Source organism: Petaurus breviceps, unplaced genomic scaffold, assembly GCF_028583685.1.
Source record: "Petaurus breviceps papuanus isolate PSGF00001 unplaced genomic scaffold, PetGlider_PUasm1.0 91133, whole genome shotgun sequence".
NCBI classification, from domain to species: Eukaryota; Metazoa; Chordata; class Mammalia; order Diprotodontia; family Petauridae; genus Petaurus; species Petaurus breviceps.
Window position 1 is genome coordinate 52,346,860 of NW_027187419.1, and position 16,854 is coordinate 52,363,713.

A 16,854-nucleotide genomic window follows, 5' to 3' on the forward strand; every position below is an offset into this window, starting at 1 on the left:
GCGAGAAAGGACACATTTTCACTTAATTTAGGCACTTAAAGAGAATGATTGCATTTTCTAACTATCTGAAATGAAATGTGAAAATTCTCTTTTATAAGTTCATAGTGTAGAAGTAGAAATGATTTTAGTCTAACTGTTCTTCCCAGGCATAGTAGCAAATATGTCATTTTTGAAAAATATGTGTTGTAAAAATAAGGGGGCCCTCTCTAAAGAAACAAAATATTTAAAAGAAGAAATATTTAATAGCAAGTTTACAAAGTGTGAATAAAACCTGCTTTCTTTTAATTTTTTTCCAGTCTGCTACACCTACCATGGGAAATACCGACTTCTGGAAAACTCTACATTTTTTAAACTTACTTTATCCTTCTCAAGGGACGCGAAACATACTACTTCTTTCTGATGGGCATATCCAGAATGAGAGCCTGACATTGCAGATTGTAAAAAGAAATGTTAGACACACCCGCTTATTTACATGTGGCATTGGGTAAGTGTAAGAAAAATCATTATGTAAATGGGAAATTGGGGGGGGGGCGGGGGGGGGATTGGGGGGGGGCAGCCAACAGGCAGCTGGAGACATGACTGGAATTTAAGGAATTATGGCAGCATAGATGGGTTACAAAGATGACTTCCAAAAGGGAAAGGAACAAGTGAGAACTGAGGAGATACCCAAAGGAAAAGCTGGAAAAAGAGGGCCAAAGACAGTTCCTTGATTAGGAGGCATAGAATGGATGGCAGATCAGCCAAAAAGACTAGGAAGGAGTCAGATAGTCTGGAGAGGAACTAGGAGAGAGCAGGGTTACAGAAGCTGAGGGAAGGAGAAGGGGTTTGTTTTCCCTTGGTATTTGGGTGAGGCACAGCCATTATTTGGGAGCAGGTATAAGTGGTAACTATCATTTCGTTCCCCACCCTTACTTCTGGTTGAAAAGAAACTAGTCCCTATTTAGAAAGAAGTATGATCTGACAGACCATCTGTTATAACCACTTTTCAATTGCTTTGTTGAGAAAGATCAGCACAAGTTCATTAGTCTAAGGAATTTACGTATGTCCTCTCTAATATGTTTGTTTTATTTCCTTTGAATTACAAATCCCACAACTACCCAGGGGGGCATGGCACCATCTGTTGACGCCATGTGCTTTCTTTTGTTGACATTTTGAGCTTTGACATGTCCCATTGTAAAGAGTCTTGAAATTATTTTCATAAATCTTTTAAACTAAACCTTTAAAATTTGACCAGGTCCACAGCAAATCGTCATATCCTGAGAGCTTTGTCCCAGTATGGTGCTGGAGCATTTGAATACTTTAACACAAATTCTAAATACAATTGGAAAAAACAGGTACGTTTCTTCACTTTTTCATTCTTTTTTCAGGTGTGCCTATGGGAATATGAAATATTATAAACACTGATTATTTGTGTTTTTAAGTCTTATACAATAGTCAGTGAAATGGATCTCTGAGCTCTAATGTCTATACAATCAAAGTAAATCACTTCATTTTAATCCTTGAATAAAAATAAAATGCCCACAAATGTCATTCATGTAAAGTCTGTAACTCTTAACTTTGTTTTCTGATATTATTCAAAAGGTTCCATTCAATTACATAAACACATATTAAGTAACTATTCTATATAGGTTTATTTATTAAGTTATCTATACTGTGCTAAGATATAAAGTTTAGATAAGTCCTGGTCTTTGGCCCCATGTATCCTATAGTCTAGTAGGAAGAAAGGAGTTATAATTTCATTCTTTTATAGATCCCTGACTTGTTTGGTGTAAGAATTCTCTCCACTGACACAGACCACAATCCCACACCTCTTTTGTATATGGTCATCCTGAGTTACAAAAAAAAAAAAAAGAAAATGACCAAAAAAATCATCATTTGTTGACTAACCTTCTATTGATGAGCCTCTCTACACTTAACTATGTTGGTCCTTATTCAATAAGTGCTGGCTGGACTTCTCAAACTTCATTCATATTCTACACCTACCTCTCTTCCTAATTTCCCTGTCTCTGTCAAAGACATCAGGATTCTTCTAGTTATCCACGTTTACAACCTGAAAGTCACCCTTTACCCCTCACTCTTATTTGCTTTCCATATCCAATCTCACCTCCACAGTATCTCTCACATTTGTTCCCTTCTCTCTATTCATTTCATAGTTCCTCTCCTTCATTAGGAGATAATAAGGCCCTGTATGAGAGTAGCTATGAAATGAATAGAGAGAGAGGAACAGAAACTATGACACATAAAAAAGTAACTGTAAAACAAAATAGCTGTAAAACAAACAAAAAGAGAGGTACAAGGTGCTATGCAGGTCTGACGGGGGTCGTGGGGTAGCTAGTTATTAACTTAGGAAATCAGGAAAGGCTTCCTGGAGAAAGTGGCTTTTGAATTGAGCTATAATGAATAGGTAGAAATTCCTAGTCTTGGTGATAGAGCAACTTAGGCATAGGGAACAGTGTGAGCCATGGCACAGAGGAGAGAAATGGGCAAGTATGGGGTATGTATGTCAGCAAGTAGTCTAGTATGGCTAGGACATAGGGCACATGAGAGAGTTATATTTAGATAAGTCTGAAAGGTTAAGATGGGGCCACATGTAGAGACTCTGAATGACAAGCAGAGGAACAGTTTACTTAGTAGGCAAGAGGAAACCAATCTAATTCTTGTACAGATGTATAACATGATTAGATCTATGTACAAGGAAGATAACTCTGGCAGTAGTGTGACATATGGACTATTAAAGACAAAAAGTGGAGATGGGAAGTCTTGTTGGGAATCTCTTGTGATATCCAGGGGGTTGGTAATGGGAACCTGTACTAGGCTGATGGCTGTGGAAATAGAGAAAAAAAGAATAGATCTGAGAGATCTTTTAGAGATGGAATCAATAAGAATTGGTAAATGATTAGTTTATGAGAGTTGAGGGAGTTGAATGGAAAGATAACACCAAGATTTCTAACATGACAAAGACAGGTAATTTTTTAAACAAAAGTCATCCAAAACCAGTTCTGGAAAGAAGGTGACTGCTTCTCTTTGGGGTAACAAATAAAATGTGACTCTAAAGCAATTAGAGTGACTTTTTCATGGCTTATAAACTGGTTCTGACACTGCTCAAAGAATGACTTCCAATGAGTTCAAGTTATGGCAGCATTGTTGGAATAAATGCATAGTTTCCCAAGAAGAGACTTTGCAAGACATTTCAATGTAAGGATTCTAATAGAATTCAGAGCTATCCTAATATAGTGAATAGAATATGGTTGTTACAGCAAGTGGAGACATTTTGAATGCTATGAATAAATTCACTTACCTTGATAGTGTACATTCCAGGAATGTACACATTAACAAGATTGACACATGCATTGTCAGAGCTAGCTCAGTGTTTGGGAAGCTCTGAAGGAAAGCATGGGAGAGAAGAGGTATTAGACTGACTACCAAACTGAAGGTCTACAGAGCTATTATACTCCCATTGTTGTATGCTTGTGAGACCTGAACAGCATACCAGTGTCAAGCCAGGGAACTGAATTGCTTTGAATTATCTTAGAAAGATTCTGAAAGGGTGCCTAGGTGGCGCAGTGAGTAAAGCACCGGCCTTGGAGTCAGGAGGACCTGGGTTCGGTTCCAGCCTCAGACAGTTAACACCCACACAAAAAAAAAACTAGCTGTGTAACCTTGGGCAAGTTACTTAACCCCAATTGCCCTCCAAAAAAGGCAAAAAAGAAAATTCTGAAGATCACCTGACAGGATAAGGTACCAGACACTGAGGTCCTTTCTCAAACTAAATTGCCAGGCGTTCAAATGTTTTTTTTCAGAGAGCACAGCTCCAGTGGCCTGGCCACATTCAAATTTCAAACATTTGCTTACCAAAAAGACTATCTTATGGAGAACTCACACAGGGCAAGCACTCACATGGTGGTCAGAAGAAGCAATAAAAGGACACTCTCAAGGTCTGTCTCAAGAACTTTGGAATTAATTGTGTGACATGGGAGACACTGGCACAGGACCACCCAGCATGGCATGCCTACATCAGAGAAGGTGCTGTGCTCCATGAGCAAAGCAGAATTAAAACAGCTCAAAAGAAATATATGATGTGCAAATTTATAGAATCCACCCCAAATGTTCGCATGGACTATTTGTGCCCAACCTGTGGTAGAACATTCTGAGCTTGTGTTGGTCTGATCAGCCACAGTCGGACACACTGTAACTTGACTCTAACATAGTGATGTCATTTTGGTCCTCTTCAAGAAGGAAGGACAACAACCCAGAGTATTGTATGTGGAGTCAGGAAGAACTCAACTTGAATCCCACCTGAGACACTCACTAGCTGTGTGACCTTGGGCAACTCATCTAATCTCTGAGCCCCAGTTTTCTCATGTGTACAGAGGGAATAATAATTGACCTGGTGATATTGTGACAACCACATATGATGCATGTAAAACTTTTGGCAAACCTTAAAGCAATATATCAATGTCATTTTTTATTATTATAATCAATGGTTTATGTTTGTTAAAAATGAGTTTCATTATTCAGTAACTACACCTTGTATAAACCACAAGAAAGGACTCTGGAATTCATTATGACTGATGCAATGAAAAGAGGCTTTGATTGGGAATAAGGAAGGAAGCATTGTGGTTTGATGGAGAGAACCCTGGCTTAGGGCCCTGGGTTCAAATTCTGCTTCTGATACTATCAGAGTGACCTTGGACAAGTCACAAGTCACTTAAACCTCCCTGAACCTCAGTTTCCTCAAGTAAAATTTGAAGGGGTTAGACTAGAAGGCATCTAAGGTCCCTTTCAGCTTTACATCTATCATTCTTAATTTCCATATGGAAGAAAAAGGATTAGATGGTGTCTAAAGGCCCTTCTTCCTATAATCTATTCCAGGCAAGATATTCTAAACTCACTGAACTGCAGTTTCCTCATCTGTAAAATGGGTATAATAGTACTTAAAGGGTCTTATGAAATAGCACATTATCAGCCTCAAAGTACTATGTAAATATAACTTATAACTATGACTAGGATCGCTTTTCTAATTTTGGAAGTGTAGGCTCTTTTAGTCAAGTATAAAAATAAATTGCAGTTTAAAATTTATTTTTATATTTTGAAGATGTTCTTTTTTTGTGTTTAGAACAGGATAGGCCTAAGAGTAGAATTAAATAAAAATAGAGACTAGACAGGATTACTATCCATAAAAATAAAGGTTAACCAAATTCTCTTTCTTCACTGTAGGAGAAGGAATGAAATGGAAATCTGAAAGGGAGCAGAGTATTCTCTACATGAATTCCCTGAATCTCCTGCCGTAGAATCACAAAAGTTTAGGTCCAGAAAGAACTAGTAATCATTTGGTCCAATTGGTGATAATGTGGAAAGATCACTGGTTTGGGTGTCACAGGATCTGGGTTCAAATCCTGACTCTGTCACTTATGACTTTGGCATGTCACTTAACCTTTTTGAACCTCAGGTTCCCAGTCAGTAGAATGAAGGGTTGAACTAGAAATGACTTCTCATGTCCCTTTCACCTCTACATCTTAGGTGTGGCCAGAAATACTATGTGACCCACAGGGATAGAGAGCCAGAATTAGAACCCCTATACTAAACTGCCAGTCCAGGCCTCTTTCCCCTGTATTGGTCTTTGTCATTTACCCTGCACGTAGCAGATAAAAAGTATTTATTGAACAGTTCTCCCATAGGTCATTTGATTGCCTATGTTTTACAATAAAGTGTCTTTTAATAATCATCAAGCTAAGTGTTATATAATACCTGTATTATTAGAATGAATAGTGTAACTGAAAACTACTGTGAAGACTGTATATTAGACAAATTAATAAAGGCATTGCAATGACTGCATATGTAAAGGGAGTAATCATGATAATGTAATAATTTTAAAGGAGCATTTTTCAAATTTATTCTAATGTTTTCCTCCTGTATAGAACAAGAAGGAAAACTGTAAAATCATGAGAATATAAATATATTAAGTTAGCATGAAAGTTCTTTTTTCATGGAGTAAAATCAAGACCTAATCCACCTTTTTTTTCCCTTTGTAAATAGATTGAAGATCAGATGGCAAGAATAATTTCTCCAGGATGCAGCTCTGTGTCTGTTAAATGGCAACAACTGAATTTAAATTCACCAGAGCCCATGCAGGCTCCCACACAAATCCAGGCCTTATTCAACAATGATAGACTGCTTGTGTATGGATTCATTCCTCATTGTACACAGGTAAGGAGTGGTCCAAAGAAGCTTAGGCTGGATGCTTGAATATTTAGTCACCTAATCTATGGCTTGTTTTGAAACTCTCCCATTTTCCCAGCTAAGGGAAAGTGCTTTGTGCTTCTGACTTCACTTGGGGGATTGTTAATTATTAATCATTGGGATAATCACTGCTAAAGATGTCAGTGGTTAAGAGGTTAGGAATATGATGCTTCTTTTTTAATGTCCTTCAGGCTATCCTAAATGCTTTAATTCAAGAGAGAGAATTTCACACAATGGTATCAACTACTGAACTACAGAAAACAACTGGAACTGTAAGATTCAAGATTTTATTTATATACTTGTGATAGTAATCAATTTTCATAATTTTATATTTTAATAAACATATACTTAGTTATTTTATGTATACCCTGTACTTAATATTTTTATTGTTTAAAATTTTGATTTAATTTATTGATTTCATCTATTAATTAATTATTATTTAAGTTTCATATTAAAAATTTAATTTTCATATTAAAAATCTCACTCAGGAAAGTAATTGTCTAGACATATGAGCTCGCTTTTCTACACCTATAAACATTTAGTTGAGTAGTATATTGAGTAACCCAACTTTTATTTAGCTAAATATCATGTCCGCTTTTCTCTATTTCTAGTTTATAAGCTTTCTGAATTAATCAAAATTAAATTTTATTCAGTATAGTATAAGAAAGGTTTGCCTTTGTGTTGTGCTTCAAGGTTTACAAAATGCTTTGCTCACAAAAACCCTTTAAAGTGTAAGAAGTGTTATAATCATCTAACTGAAGCACAGAAAGATTAGATTACTTGCCTAATGTAAAACATACTTGATAATGATAAATAATTTTCTTTATATGTTGCTATATTATACTAATATTTTATTGAATATTTTTATATTCATTAGAGTAATTGATCTTTATTTTCCTTTTTAGTGTTATCTTTATCTTAATTTGTTAATTTAATCTTAATTATCTTTATCTAGTTTTAAAATTAACACTATATTTGCCTCATAAAAGGTATTAGCCAGTCTTCTTTATATTTATGAATAATCTATGTAGCATAGGAATTACTTGTTTTTGGTAATTAAGTAAAAACCTCATTTATAAAACTATACTTTTTTTTAACTGTCATGGTATCAAGAGGGGATAAGAGTTGAAACTTTATTGAAAACAGATTCTGGAGGAGGTAGAATATCAGGAAGCAGTATAGTTGAACTTCCCCCAAACCCATACAACATCTCCAAATAAATCTAGGAAATGTTCCAGACTGAGTTCTGACTGGAAAAAAAAATGATAGTCATTTTTTCCAGCCTAAGTTGGCATGGGGGACAGACAAAGAGGTCTGCAGACACTAGTGATGGCAGTCTAGACAGGAATGGCCATACAGAGAATTCCAACACAGAGAAGCTGTGCCCCAGGGCAATAAGAGGTTCCAAATACAGTAAAGAGAGGTCCAGCCTTGTGAAGGATACAGGAAGAGATGATAACTGACAACTTTGTTGCTCACTATCTAGTTCTGGATCATAGATCCAGGACTAACTGAGAAAGAAACCTATGCCTAAGGATGACATTCTTGGATAAGAAGAGGTTATATGTCCTGTGCTATGTACCAAACAAGGATCAGTGTTCAGAAGGAAGCTGCAACTGTGTGGTTTTGACCCCAGGAAGAGAAGAGAACAGGGTCTTGGTTCTAACTTCCAACCCCAACTTAAACTTGTAACTGAGTAAGCAGAGTAAGAATCCAAGACCTAAGAAAATCATTCACTTCTTTCACCAAGAAACAACAGGTTTCAGCTGGTCAGTAATGACAGAATCTGACAGTAGTCTACTGGAACTTCAATTGAGGTAAAGCACAGTTGTGTTTGCTTAGACCAAAACCCAAGTCAGGACTCTGCAGAGCTCAGACCAGGAGGGCAGAAAATAGACTTTGCCTTGGATCAGACCACTCTGGGAGCACTGAAAACTTGCAGTACCCCCAGCAAAAGCTGTTCCTAGAATAACTCAGTACCTCAAGAAAGCAGCAACAAGAACAACCTATAAACTCTCCCTGGAAGGGCACAAAGCCTGACCTACCATAAAGTCCACAGTCAGGAAGTAGGATGGAAAAACTGAGGAAACAAAAAAAAAATTCCACCATAGAAGTCTGTTAATTACAGCAATAGTGATACTCAATATACAAACTCAGAAGAAGAGAATGCCTCTAAAATATGTACAAACAAAGTCTCAAAGAAATATTTGGCATGGGGGAAATTCAGCTAGAATTCCTGCAAGAGATGAAGCAAGAGGTTTTTAATAGTTTAAATTTTTCTTATAAATTAAATAAGAACACTAGAAGAAAATTGGAAAAGAAATGGGGTGGCTAGGTCAAATCTGGCCTCAGATACTTAACATAAAACTAGCCATGTGACCTTAGGCAAGTCACTTAACTCCAAACCTTACCCCCTCCAAAAAAAAAAAAAAGAAATGAGAGTTATGGAAGGAAAATTGATGGCTTGACAGAATAAACATAAAGCTTTGCAGAAGCAACAAATTCTCTGATAATTATAATGAACCAAATAGAAGATAATGAATCCATGAAGCAATAAGAAACATTAAAGGAGTCAAAAGACTGAAAATAGAAGAAAATGTAAGGTGTGTATCTCATACCAAAAACAACTCACCTGGAAAGCAGATTGAGGAGAGATCATTTCAGAATCATTGGACCACCTGAAAGCCAAGAAAAGATAAGTAGCCTAGCAATCATATATTAAGCAATTATAAAAGAAAACTTGCCTAGATGTCTTAGAACCAAGGGCAAAGTAAAATAGAAAGAATCAACAGGTCACTTTCTGGAGGGAAAAAAAAACCAAATGAAAATTTCCAGAAATGTCATAGCCAAAATCCAGAACATCCTGATTAAAGAAAAATTACTGCAAGCAGAAAAAAGAGAATTCACATACCTTGCAGCCACAGTCAGAAATGACACACATTTTAGCAGCTACCACTATAAAGGCACAGAGAGCTTAGAATACAATATTGCATAAGACAAAGAATGTAGTCTTACAATCAAGAACAACCTATACAGCAAACCGGAATATAATTCTACAGGAGAAAAAAATGAATTTTAATAAAATAAAGAACTTCCAAACATTACTGATGAAAAGACTAGAGCTCTATAGAGAATGTGAAGTGCAAACACAGGAGTTAAGAGAGAAATAAAAAGGAAAACATGAGTGAGAAATAATAAGGGACTAAGAAAGGATCAGCTGTTTGCTTCTAATACAGGGAGATGATACATACGTCCCCTAAGACTGCTATCATCATTAAAGGTCACTTTGTTGTTGTTGTTCAGTTATTTCAGTCCTGACTCTTTGTGACGCTTTTGGGGGTTTTCTTGGCAAAGATGCTGGAGTGGTTTGTCATTTCCTTCTCCAGCTCATTTAACAAATGAGGAAACTGAGGCAAACAGGGTTGAATAGCTTGTCTAGTATCACATAGCTAGTACCGTGTTTCCCTGATAATAAGACACTGTCTTATTATTTTTTTTGGATAGAAAAACACCAGAGGGCTTATTTTCAGGGGAGGGCTTATTTTAATGAACATTGACAGCAATTTTAATAAACAGGTAAATGTGAACAAAAAAATGTACCTTTATTCAATAATGAATTCAATAAAGAACAGGATGACGCGCTCACTGCTGCAGCTCTGATTGGATGCAGCTCGGAGCGCGGCGTGCGTTTCATGGGGTGGGGGGGACAGTGCATACAGAGGGTACCGTAATGTAGTGTGTAGCACAGGGGATCACCTTCACTACAGTAGCAATCTCAATAGGGCTTATTTTTGGGGGAGGGCTTATTTTAGAGGAATTTTACACAGTAAGGGGAGGGCTTATTTTCGGGATAGGTCTTATTATTGGGGAAACACGCTAAGTGTATTAGACTGGCTTTGAATTTAGGTCTTCCTGACTACAGGCCTGGTGCTCTATCCACTGTGCCACCTAATTGCCTATCAAAAGTCATAGGAGTCTAATTAGACATAGCACCTGGGGATGGTTCTCTTATATTTTGGCAATCTTAACAGAAAAATGGAAAATGAGGTGAAGAGGAATATACAGGTAAGAGGAAGAGAAGGGAAGAATGGGGGAAATTATCTCAAAAATCAGGATTCAGAAATAGAAGTCCATATAAATAATGAGGAAGGAGGGGAGGGGAGAGTGATTAATACCTGGACTTCATTCTTATCTGAACAGATCAAAAGATCTGTTCACACATGCACACACACACACACACACACACACACAAGTTATGTATAGGAATAAATTTCATTCAACAGGGAAACAGCAGGGAAAAGGGAGGCAACTAGGAGGAGAATAGGTGGGGGATTGTAATTTAAGGGAGGGAGTCATCCAAAACAAAATAAACCCTAAAGATGTACAAATATTTATAGCGACTCTTTTGGAGGTGGTAAAGAACCAGAAATTAAAGGTTCGCTCACCATTTGGGGAATGACTGAGGATGTTATGGTTTATAATGATAATGGAATATTTTTGTGCTATAAGAAATGTTGAAGGGAATGTTTTCAGAGAAGCCTAGGAAGGTTTATATGAACCAATGCAGAATGAGGTGAGCAGAACCAAGAGAATGTTTTTCACAATGATATTACTGACAAAACAAAGAATTTTGAAAGACTTAGGAACTCTGATCAGTGCAATAAAGAATCATGGTTCTAGAGGATCTGTGATAAAATGTTATCTACCATCTGATAGATGATGGATTCAGAGTGTAGACATTTTTTTATTTGACCAATACAGGAATTTGTTTTGTTTGACCATTTTTGTTCATAACTGGGGATTTGTTTTTCTTTCTTTCTCAGTTTGGAGGGGTATAGGTGAGAGGAGATAAGGTAGATTTTTGATGATTAAAAAATAAATTTTAATTTAAAAAATAAAAATAAACAGTCAAAGTAGAGTGTTATTTTGAAAACAAAACAAAAACAGATACTAAAGTTATCTAAGTCATTTCCTGAGGTAAATTATTTTTATGAGAGAGGAGAAAAATCTTTAGGTTTCAATATTTTCTTTTTCCTCAGAGAACATTTGTGCAGACATCCTCCTAGCATTGGCTGGGAGTCACAGGAACAAATCTGCTACTTTATTTATAAAAAAAAAAAAAGATAATCACATTAAAGAACTAAGGAATTTAATTAGTGACTTTTTAAAAAGATAAGGTGAAGTGGTAATAAAAAAAAAAAGTTACAGTTTTCGTTTGCTCCTGAAATGTAGATGCTTCACAAGCTGACAGCTAGAGCTATCATCAGAGATTATGAAGATGGAGTACTCCATGAGGATGAAACAAAGCATGAGGTTTGTTCTTTCTATAGAAAATATGCTTTGATATTTAGAAAATCTTCCTTAAACTGATGTAGACAACAATATGTGAAGTTACATAATCTGAATGAAGAAATAAATGGTTTTTTTAGGGTGAAAAAAAATTTGTCTTAAAGAAGATTATAGAATCATAGAATTTAGAGCTGGGAGGAACTTTAGAGATAATTTCATCCCAGATTGGAAGCAACAACATTATGAAGAATATTCATCTCTTTTTATTTCTTTTATAGAGAAAGTCCCACTATATTTTCTTCTATTAAATTTTCATTTAAAAGGAAAACCAAAAGATATTTCTAGTCCTGTAAAACAAGGATAACAGCAAGAGCAAATGTAATATTAGGTTCCAGTGGAAAGAGAGTTGAACTTGGAGGAGATCTTAACTGAGGGTCTTAGAGCCTTAGTTCAAATCCTGTTTCTTATTTATGTGGTCTTGGACAAGCCATCTAAGCTCTCTGGGTTTCATTTTCCTCATCTGTAGGATGACAAGATCACCTTTAAAGTCCTTTCAAGTTTTGGGTTTGTGATCCTATGATTCCCTCTTGAATTCATGAAGCTACAGATCTATAACTATGCTTTCCAAAGGTGAAAGCTTATAACAAATTTCTTGACTTCATAGGTGTTTACATAGAATAAAAACTATCTAAAGCCCCATACTATGGGTAGACAAGGTTGCTTTTAAGTAGGGTGATCCTAAATTAACCTAACACTAAATTATTAGACTTTTGGATCAATAAACTGACGAATTATTTCCAAGATATTGTAATATGGTTCTTGGATTAAGCAGCTTTCCATATTTGATTTTTATCAAGGTCTTTGCTATTCCTTTGAACATTATTTGTCAGATCAGTTAATGGTCTCTTATGTGCGTGACATGAAGTCACCCCTATCTTATAAAAGTGAAAATTGTAGAAGAAAACCTTTCCATTGATGTTTTGTTTGGGATATTGATCATGAAAATGTTCATAGATAACGCAATAAAATCTTCCATTTGAGGAGCATTTACAGTTTAGAAAAGATGTTCACATACGTTCTTTTAAATTCTCACAGCAACTTTGTGAAGTAGATAAAAAGCCAGTAGCATTGAACACATTTTACAAATGAGTAAACTGAAGCTAAAAGAGATTAAGTGACACACTGAAGAATGTGGAAAAGCCAAAGCTTGAACCCACTTCATCTTATTCCAAATTCAGTGTTCTTTCTGAACATAGGATCATACTTCCTGATCTAAAGGGAAAACAAATTTTTCTACAATTCTATTTAAGAAGTAATAAAAAACAGACTTGAAAAAGACATAGTGTCTGTGTCTATATGAATTAAGTATCTATACACCTTGAATATGAAATACATTTGTTTGGTATAATATTGCTGCCCATTTAAAATGTTCTAACCTAGATGAAGAAGCAAATTTTGAAGTCTCTGATTATTAAACTCAGCAAGGAGAACTCTATTATAACACAATTTACAAGTTTTGTGGCAGTTGAAAAAAGGGTAAGTATTGTTGTTAAGAGGTAATTAAATTATTTTAATTGTCTTATATAGGAAAATAAGCAAAACTTAGGCCTAATAAATCAGTTATTAAATTTATCGTGAACTTTAATTATATGGTAAAGTGGAAAAATTAAGTGACATTTTGCTAGAAAGCAGATACCTTCCAGGATATTACAAAGCATAGATTTATTATTAATAATTATATAATTATTATTTTATTAACAGTAAATTATAATATCTCACATTCCAATAGTGTTTTCCAGCTTCCAAAGTACTTTTTGCAACACAATCTTTTGAGACAGGTAATGCAAATATTTTCCTTCCTTACTGAGGAAGTTAATGGACCTGAGGATTAAGGCTGATCTCTTGATCATTGCAGAAATGGTGGTCTATCACCATGGCTCCAGTGGTCGGTGATAACTGCCCATCAACAGGGCATTGTAAAATATACCAGTACATTCCTATAATGGTGGGCAATTATAAAGACCTGGGGGTCTCATCTTTTGTTGATTATTGTCTTTGCATGTCTGACTGCCTCAGCTTTGTGAGGTTGTCTAGAGTACTGTCTTTGAACCTGAAATCATACTTAGAATATGATGATCTTACGGGATAATAGTCAGTATCTGAAGTATACTACCTTGATGGCAGGATTAATATTACCCTCTGGGTAACAGGTATTGATTCTTGAAGGATGACAATTTTGTGATAGCTGAACCAATGAACCTGTGCTGATCCTTGATTCTTATACTTTCCCATAAAGATAGGGTACTTTGATTAGAAGTCAACAAATACCTATTAATTTTCTACAATTGCAAAACACTGTTAGGTTCTGCTGAATTTATGTCTGAAGAATTGATATGGGTAGTCCAAAATAAGACAAACCTGTTTCCTAGATTGTTCAGTTTTTCAGTCTCATGAGACTCTTTGTGACCCTATTTGGGGTATTCTTGGTAGAGGTACTGGAGTGATTTGCCATTTTTTTTCTCCAGTTTTCCTAGATAAATAATGACAAATCTACCTTTGCCAGGTAAACAATGAAAAATTCTTACTCTTTGGCTCTACTTTTTCTAAACTCCATGAAGGCCATCAACTTTTATAACATTTCTTGTACATGTTATAATACAAGTGAATAGATTTTAGTTTTCTTTATAAACAGTTGAATGTGAACAGCTTGACAGCAGGGAAAGCTTAATTTATACTCTTTTTTAATCTTTGCATCCCTAGCACCTGGGGGTGGGGGGGCACTCATCAAATCACACAGTAGATGACAAGAGTACTCCAAGTTAACTCACTCAAGACCATAGCTCACAGCCCCCATTTGGTAGGTTTACATTTACTAGTTAGCCAGAGGACACAAATAATCCAAAGCAAAAGCATTGAATGAAATAGCATAGTAAGAAAAATAGCAGCAGCAACAACAATAATGATGATAATAATAAAAATAATAACTGACATTTATATAGCTTAATACTTGTCAGGCACTGTACTAAACACTTTACAAGTATTATCTCATTTGATTCTCACAATAGCCCCAGGCGGTAGGTGGTGTTATTCTTCCCATTTTATAAATGATAAATATGAGGTAGATAGCAGTTAAGTGACTTGCCCAGGGTCACACAGGCAATAAGTGCCTGAGGCTGGATTTAAATTCAGATCTTCCCAACTGCAGGCCCTTTGGTGCTTTATCTACTGTGTCACGTAGCTGCCCTCTAATAAAACAGTTACTCCATAAAAATAGGGCACATTTCCCCTCTAATTCCAACACAAGTAGGAAATGGGGATTATGTGTGGCCAGCACATACGTGGAGAAGATGTGTCATAGTCCAAGTGTGGAGACATCTCATACCTCTGGAGCTGTAGGGCTACCACTGTGTTCTTTTTGCTAGTTCTGCTCTACATAGGAAGTGTGTAACCCCTGCTGAGCAGCTCTCTTTTGGTCTCACTGCATGATGGTAGCCTGCTGATCTCATGATCACTGTCAGGCACAGCTTCACTGGTCCTAAGGTTGCGGAGTTCCTCTCTGCTTCTAGCTTCTGACTTGAACTGCAGTCTCCACTGAGGTGCTCCCTCTTCCTCACAATAAGCAGAGTGGTTTCTTTGATCACCCTCTTCCCCTTAACACTCCTGGTTCTTGCACCTGTCTGACCATTCCTTCTTAGTCTCCTTTGCTGGATCTTCTTGCAGATCTTGCCCATTAATCATGAATGTCCACTAAGGCTCTGATCTGGGCACTTTTTTCTTCTCCCTCTCTTCAGTTTTTTTTATCTCATCAGTTCCCTTGGCTTCGATCATCATTTCTATGCATATGAGTCTCCAATTTATATGTCTGCCCTAACCTCCTTCCTGACCTCCAGTCCCACCTCTCCAAATGCCTATTGGAAATTTCAAACTGGATGTCACATAGACATCTTAAATTCAACATATACAAAATGGAACTCATTGTCTTTCCCCCTCTACCCTCCCCTCTTACTAATGTCTCCATTACTATGGAAGGTACTACCATCCTCACAGCCTAGGAGTCAGCCTTAACTCCTCACTCTATTACCTCCCTTATCCAATTAGTTGACAAAACCTGTTGTTTCTATCTTCGCAACATCTCTCAATTACATCCACTTTCCTTCTCTGACATTGCCACCATCCTAGGGCCACCCTCACCACCCCATACCAGGACTATTGCAGTGGTCCCCTAGTTGGTTTCCTTGCTTCAAGTTTCTCCCTGCTCCAGTCCATTCTCCACTCAGCTGTCAAATTGATCTTAAAGCTCAAGTATAACCATGTCACCCCCAATTCAGTCAACTTCAGTGTCTCCCTATTGTCTATAAAATTCTCTGTTTGACTTTTAAAGCCCTCCATAACCTGGCTTCTTCCTACCTTTCCTCTTCTTACTTCTTACATCCCCACCTCCCACATAAATCTCTGATCCAGTGACACTGGCCCTTTGCTGTTCCTTGAACAAAACACAACATGTCCCAACTCTGGGCATTTTCACTGACTGTCTTCTGTGCCTGGAACTTTCCCCTTTTTCATTTCTGTTTCCAAGTTTCCCTAACTTTCTTCAAGTCTCAGATAAAATACCACTCACTAAAAGAAATCTATCCTGATCATCCTTAATGCTAGTGCCTTCCCTCTGTTTATTATCTCCAGGTCCTCCTGTACACAGTTATTTGCATGTTCTCCCCCCAATTACACTGTGAGTTCCTTGAGAGCAGGAACCGTCTTTTACTTTTTCTTTGGGTTCCCATCACTTAGCACAGTGTCTGGCACATTGTAGGAAGTTCATAAGCACTTGTAGACTGACTGCCATTGTACTTTTAACTTAAATTCCAGATGCTATTCTATTACATCTTTTTTTTGTATTCATATGCCCATATACCCTCATATATAGACATATATTATATATATGTATATATTTCTATTCCCTTCAACTATTTTCATACTGACAAAAGTTTCATCAGTTACAATTATTATTTTTCCATGTAGGAATGTTAATAGTTCAACTTTGATAAGTTCCTTATGATTTCTTTTCCCTGTTTACCTTCTCATGCTTCTCTTGCTTCTTGTATCTGAATGTCAAATTTTCTATTCAACTCTGGTTTTTTCAGCAAGAATGCTTGAAAGTCCTCTATTCCACTGAATGACCATATTTTCCCCTGAAACATGATACTCAGTTTTGCTGGGTAGGTGACTCTTGGTTTTAATCCCAGCTCCTTTGACCTCTGGAATATCATATTCCAAGCCCTTCGATCCCTCAGTGTAGAAGCTGCCAGATCCTGGGTTATCCTGATTGTG

The 16,854-nt window shown here is 36.5% G+C and overlaps 1 protein-coding gene across 5 annotated transcripts in view; it reads left to right on the forward strand.

Annotated features, from left to right (window-relative positions):
* PARP4 (poly(ADP-ribose) polymerase family member 4) overlaps positions 1 to 16,854 on the forward strand; it is a 114,329-nt gene that overhangs the window by 73,972 nt on the left and 23,503 nt on the right. For all 5 annotated transcript variants that reach the window (XM_069080520.1, XM_069080519.1, XM_069080521.1 and 2 more), the window contains 6 exons: positions 297 to 484; positions 1,235 to 1,334; positions 6,037 to 6,207; positions 6,432 to 6,512; positions 11,473 to 11,553; positions 12,970 to 13,065. In XM_069080520.1, coding sequence (XP_068936621.1) covers positions 297 to 484; positions 1,235 to 1,334; positions 6,037 to 6,207; positions 6,432 to 6,512; positions 11,473 to 11,553; positions 12,970 to 13,065 — 717 coding nt within the window. The remainder of the gene's footprint in view (positions 1 to 296; positions 485 to 1,234; positions 1,335 to 6,036; positions 6,208 to 6,431; positions 6,513 to 11,472; positions 11,554 to 12,969; positions 13,066 to 16,854) is intronic.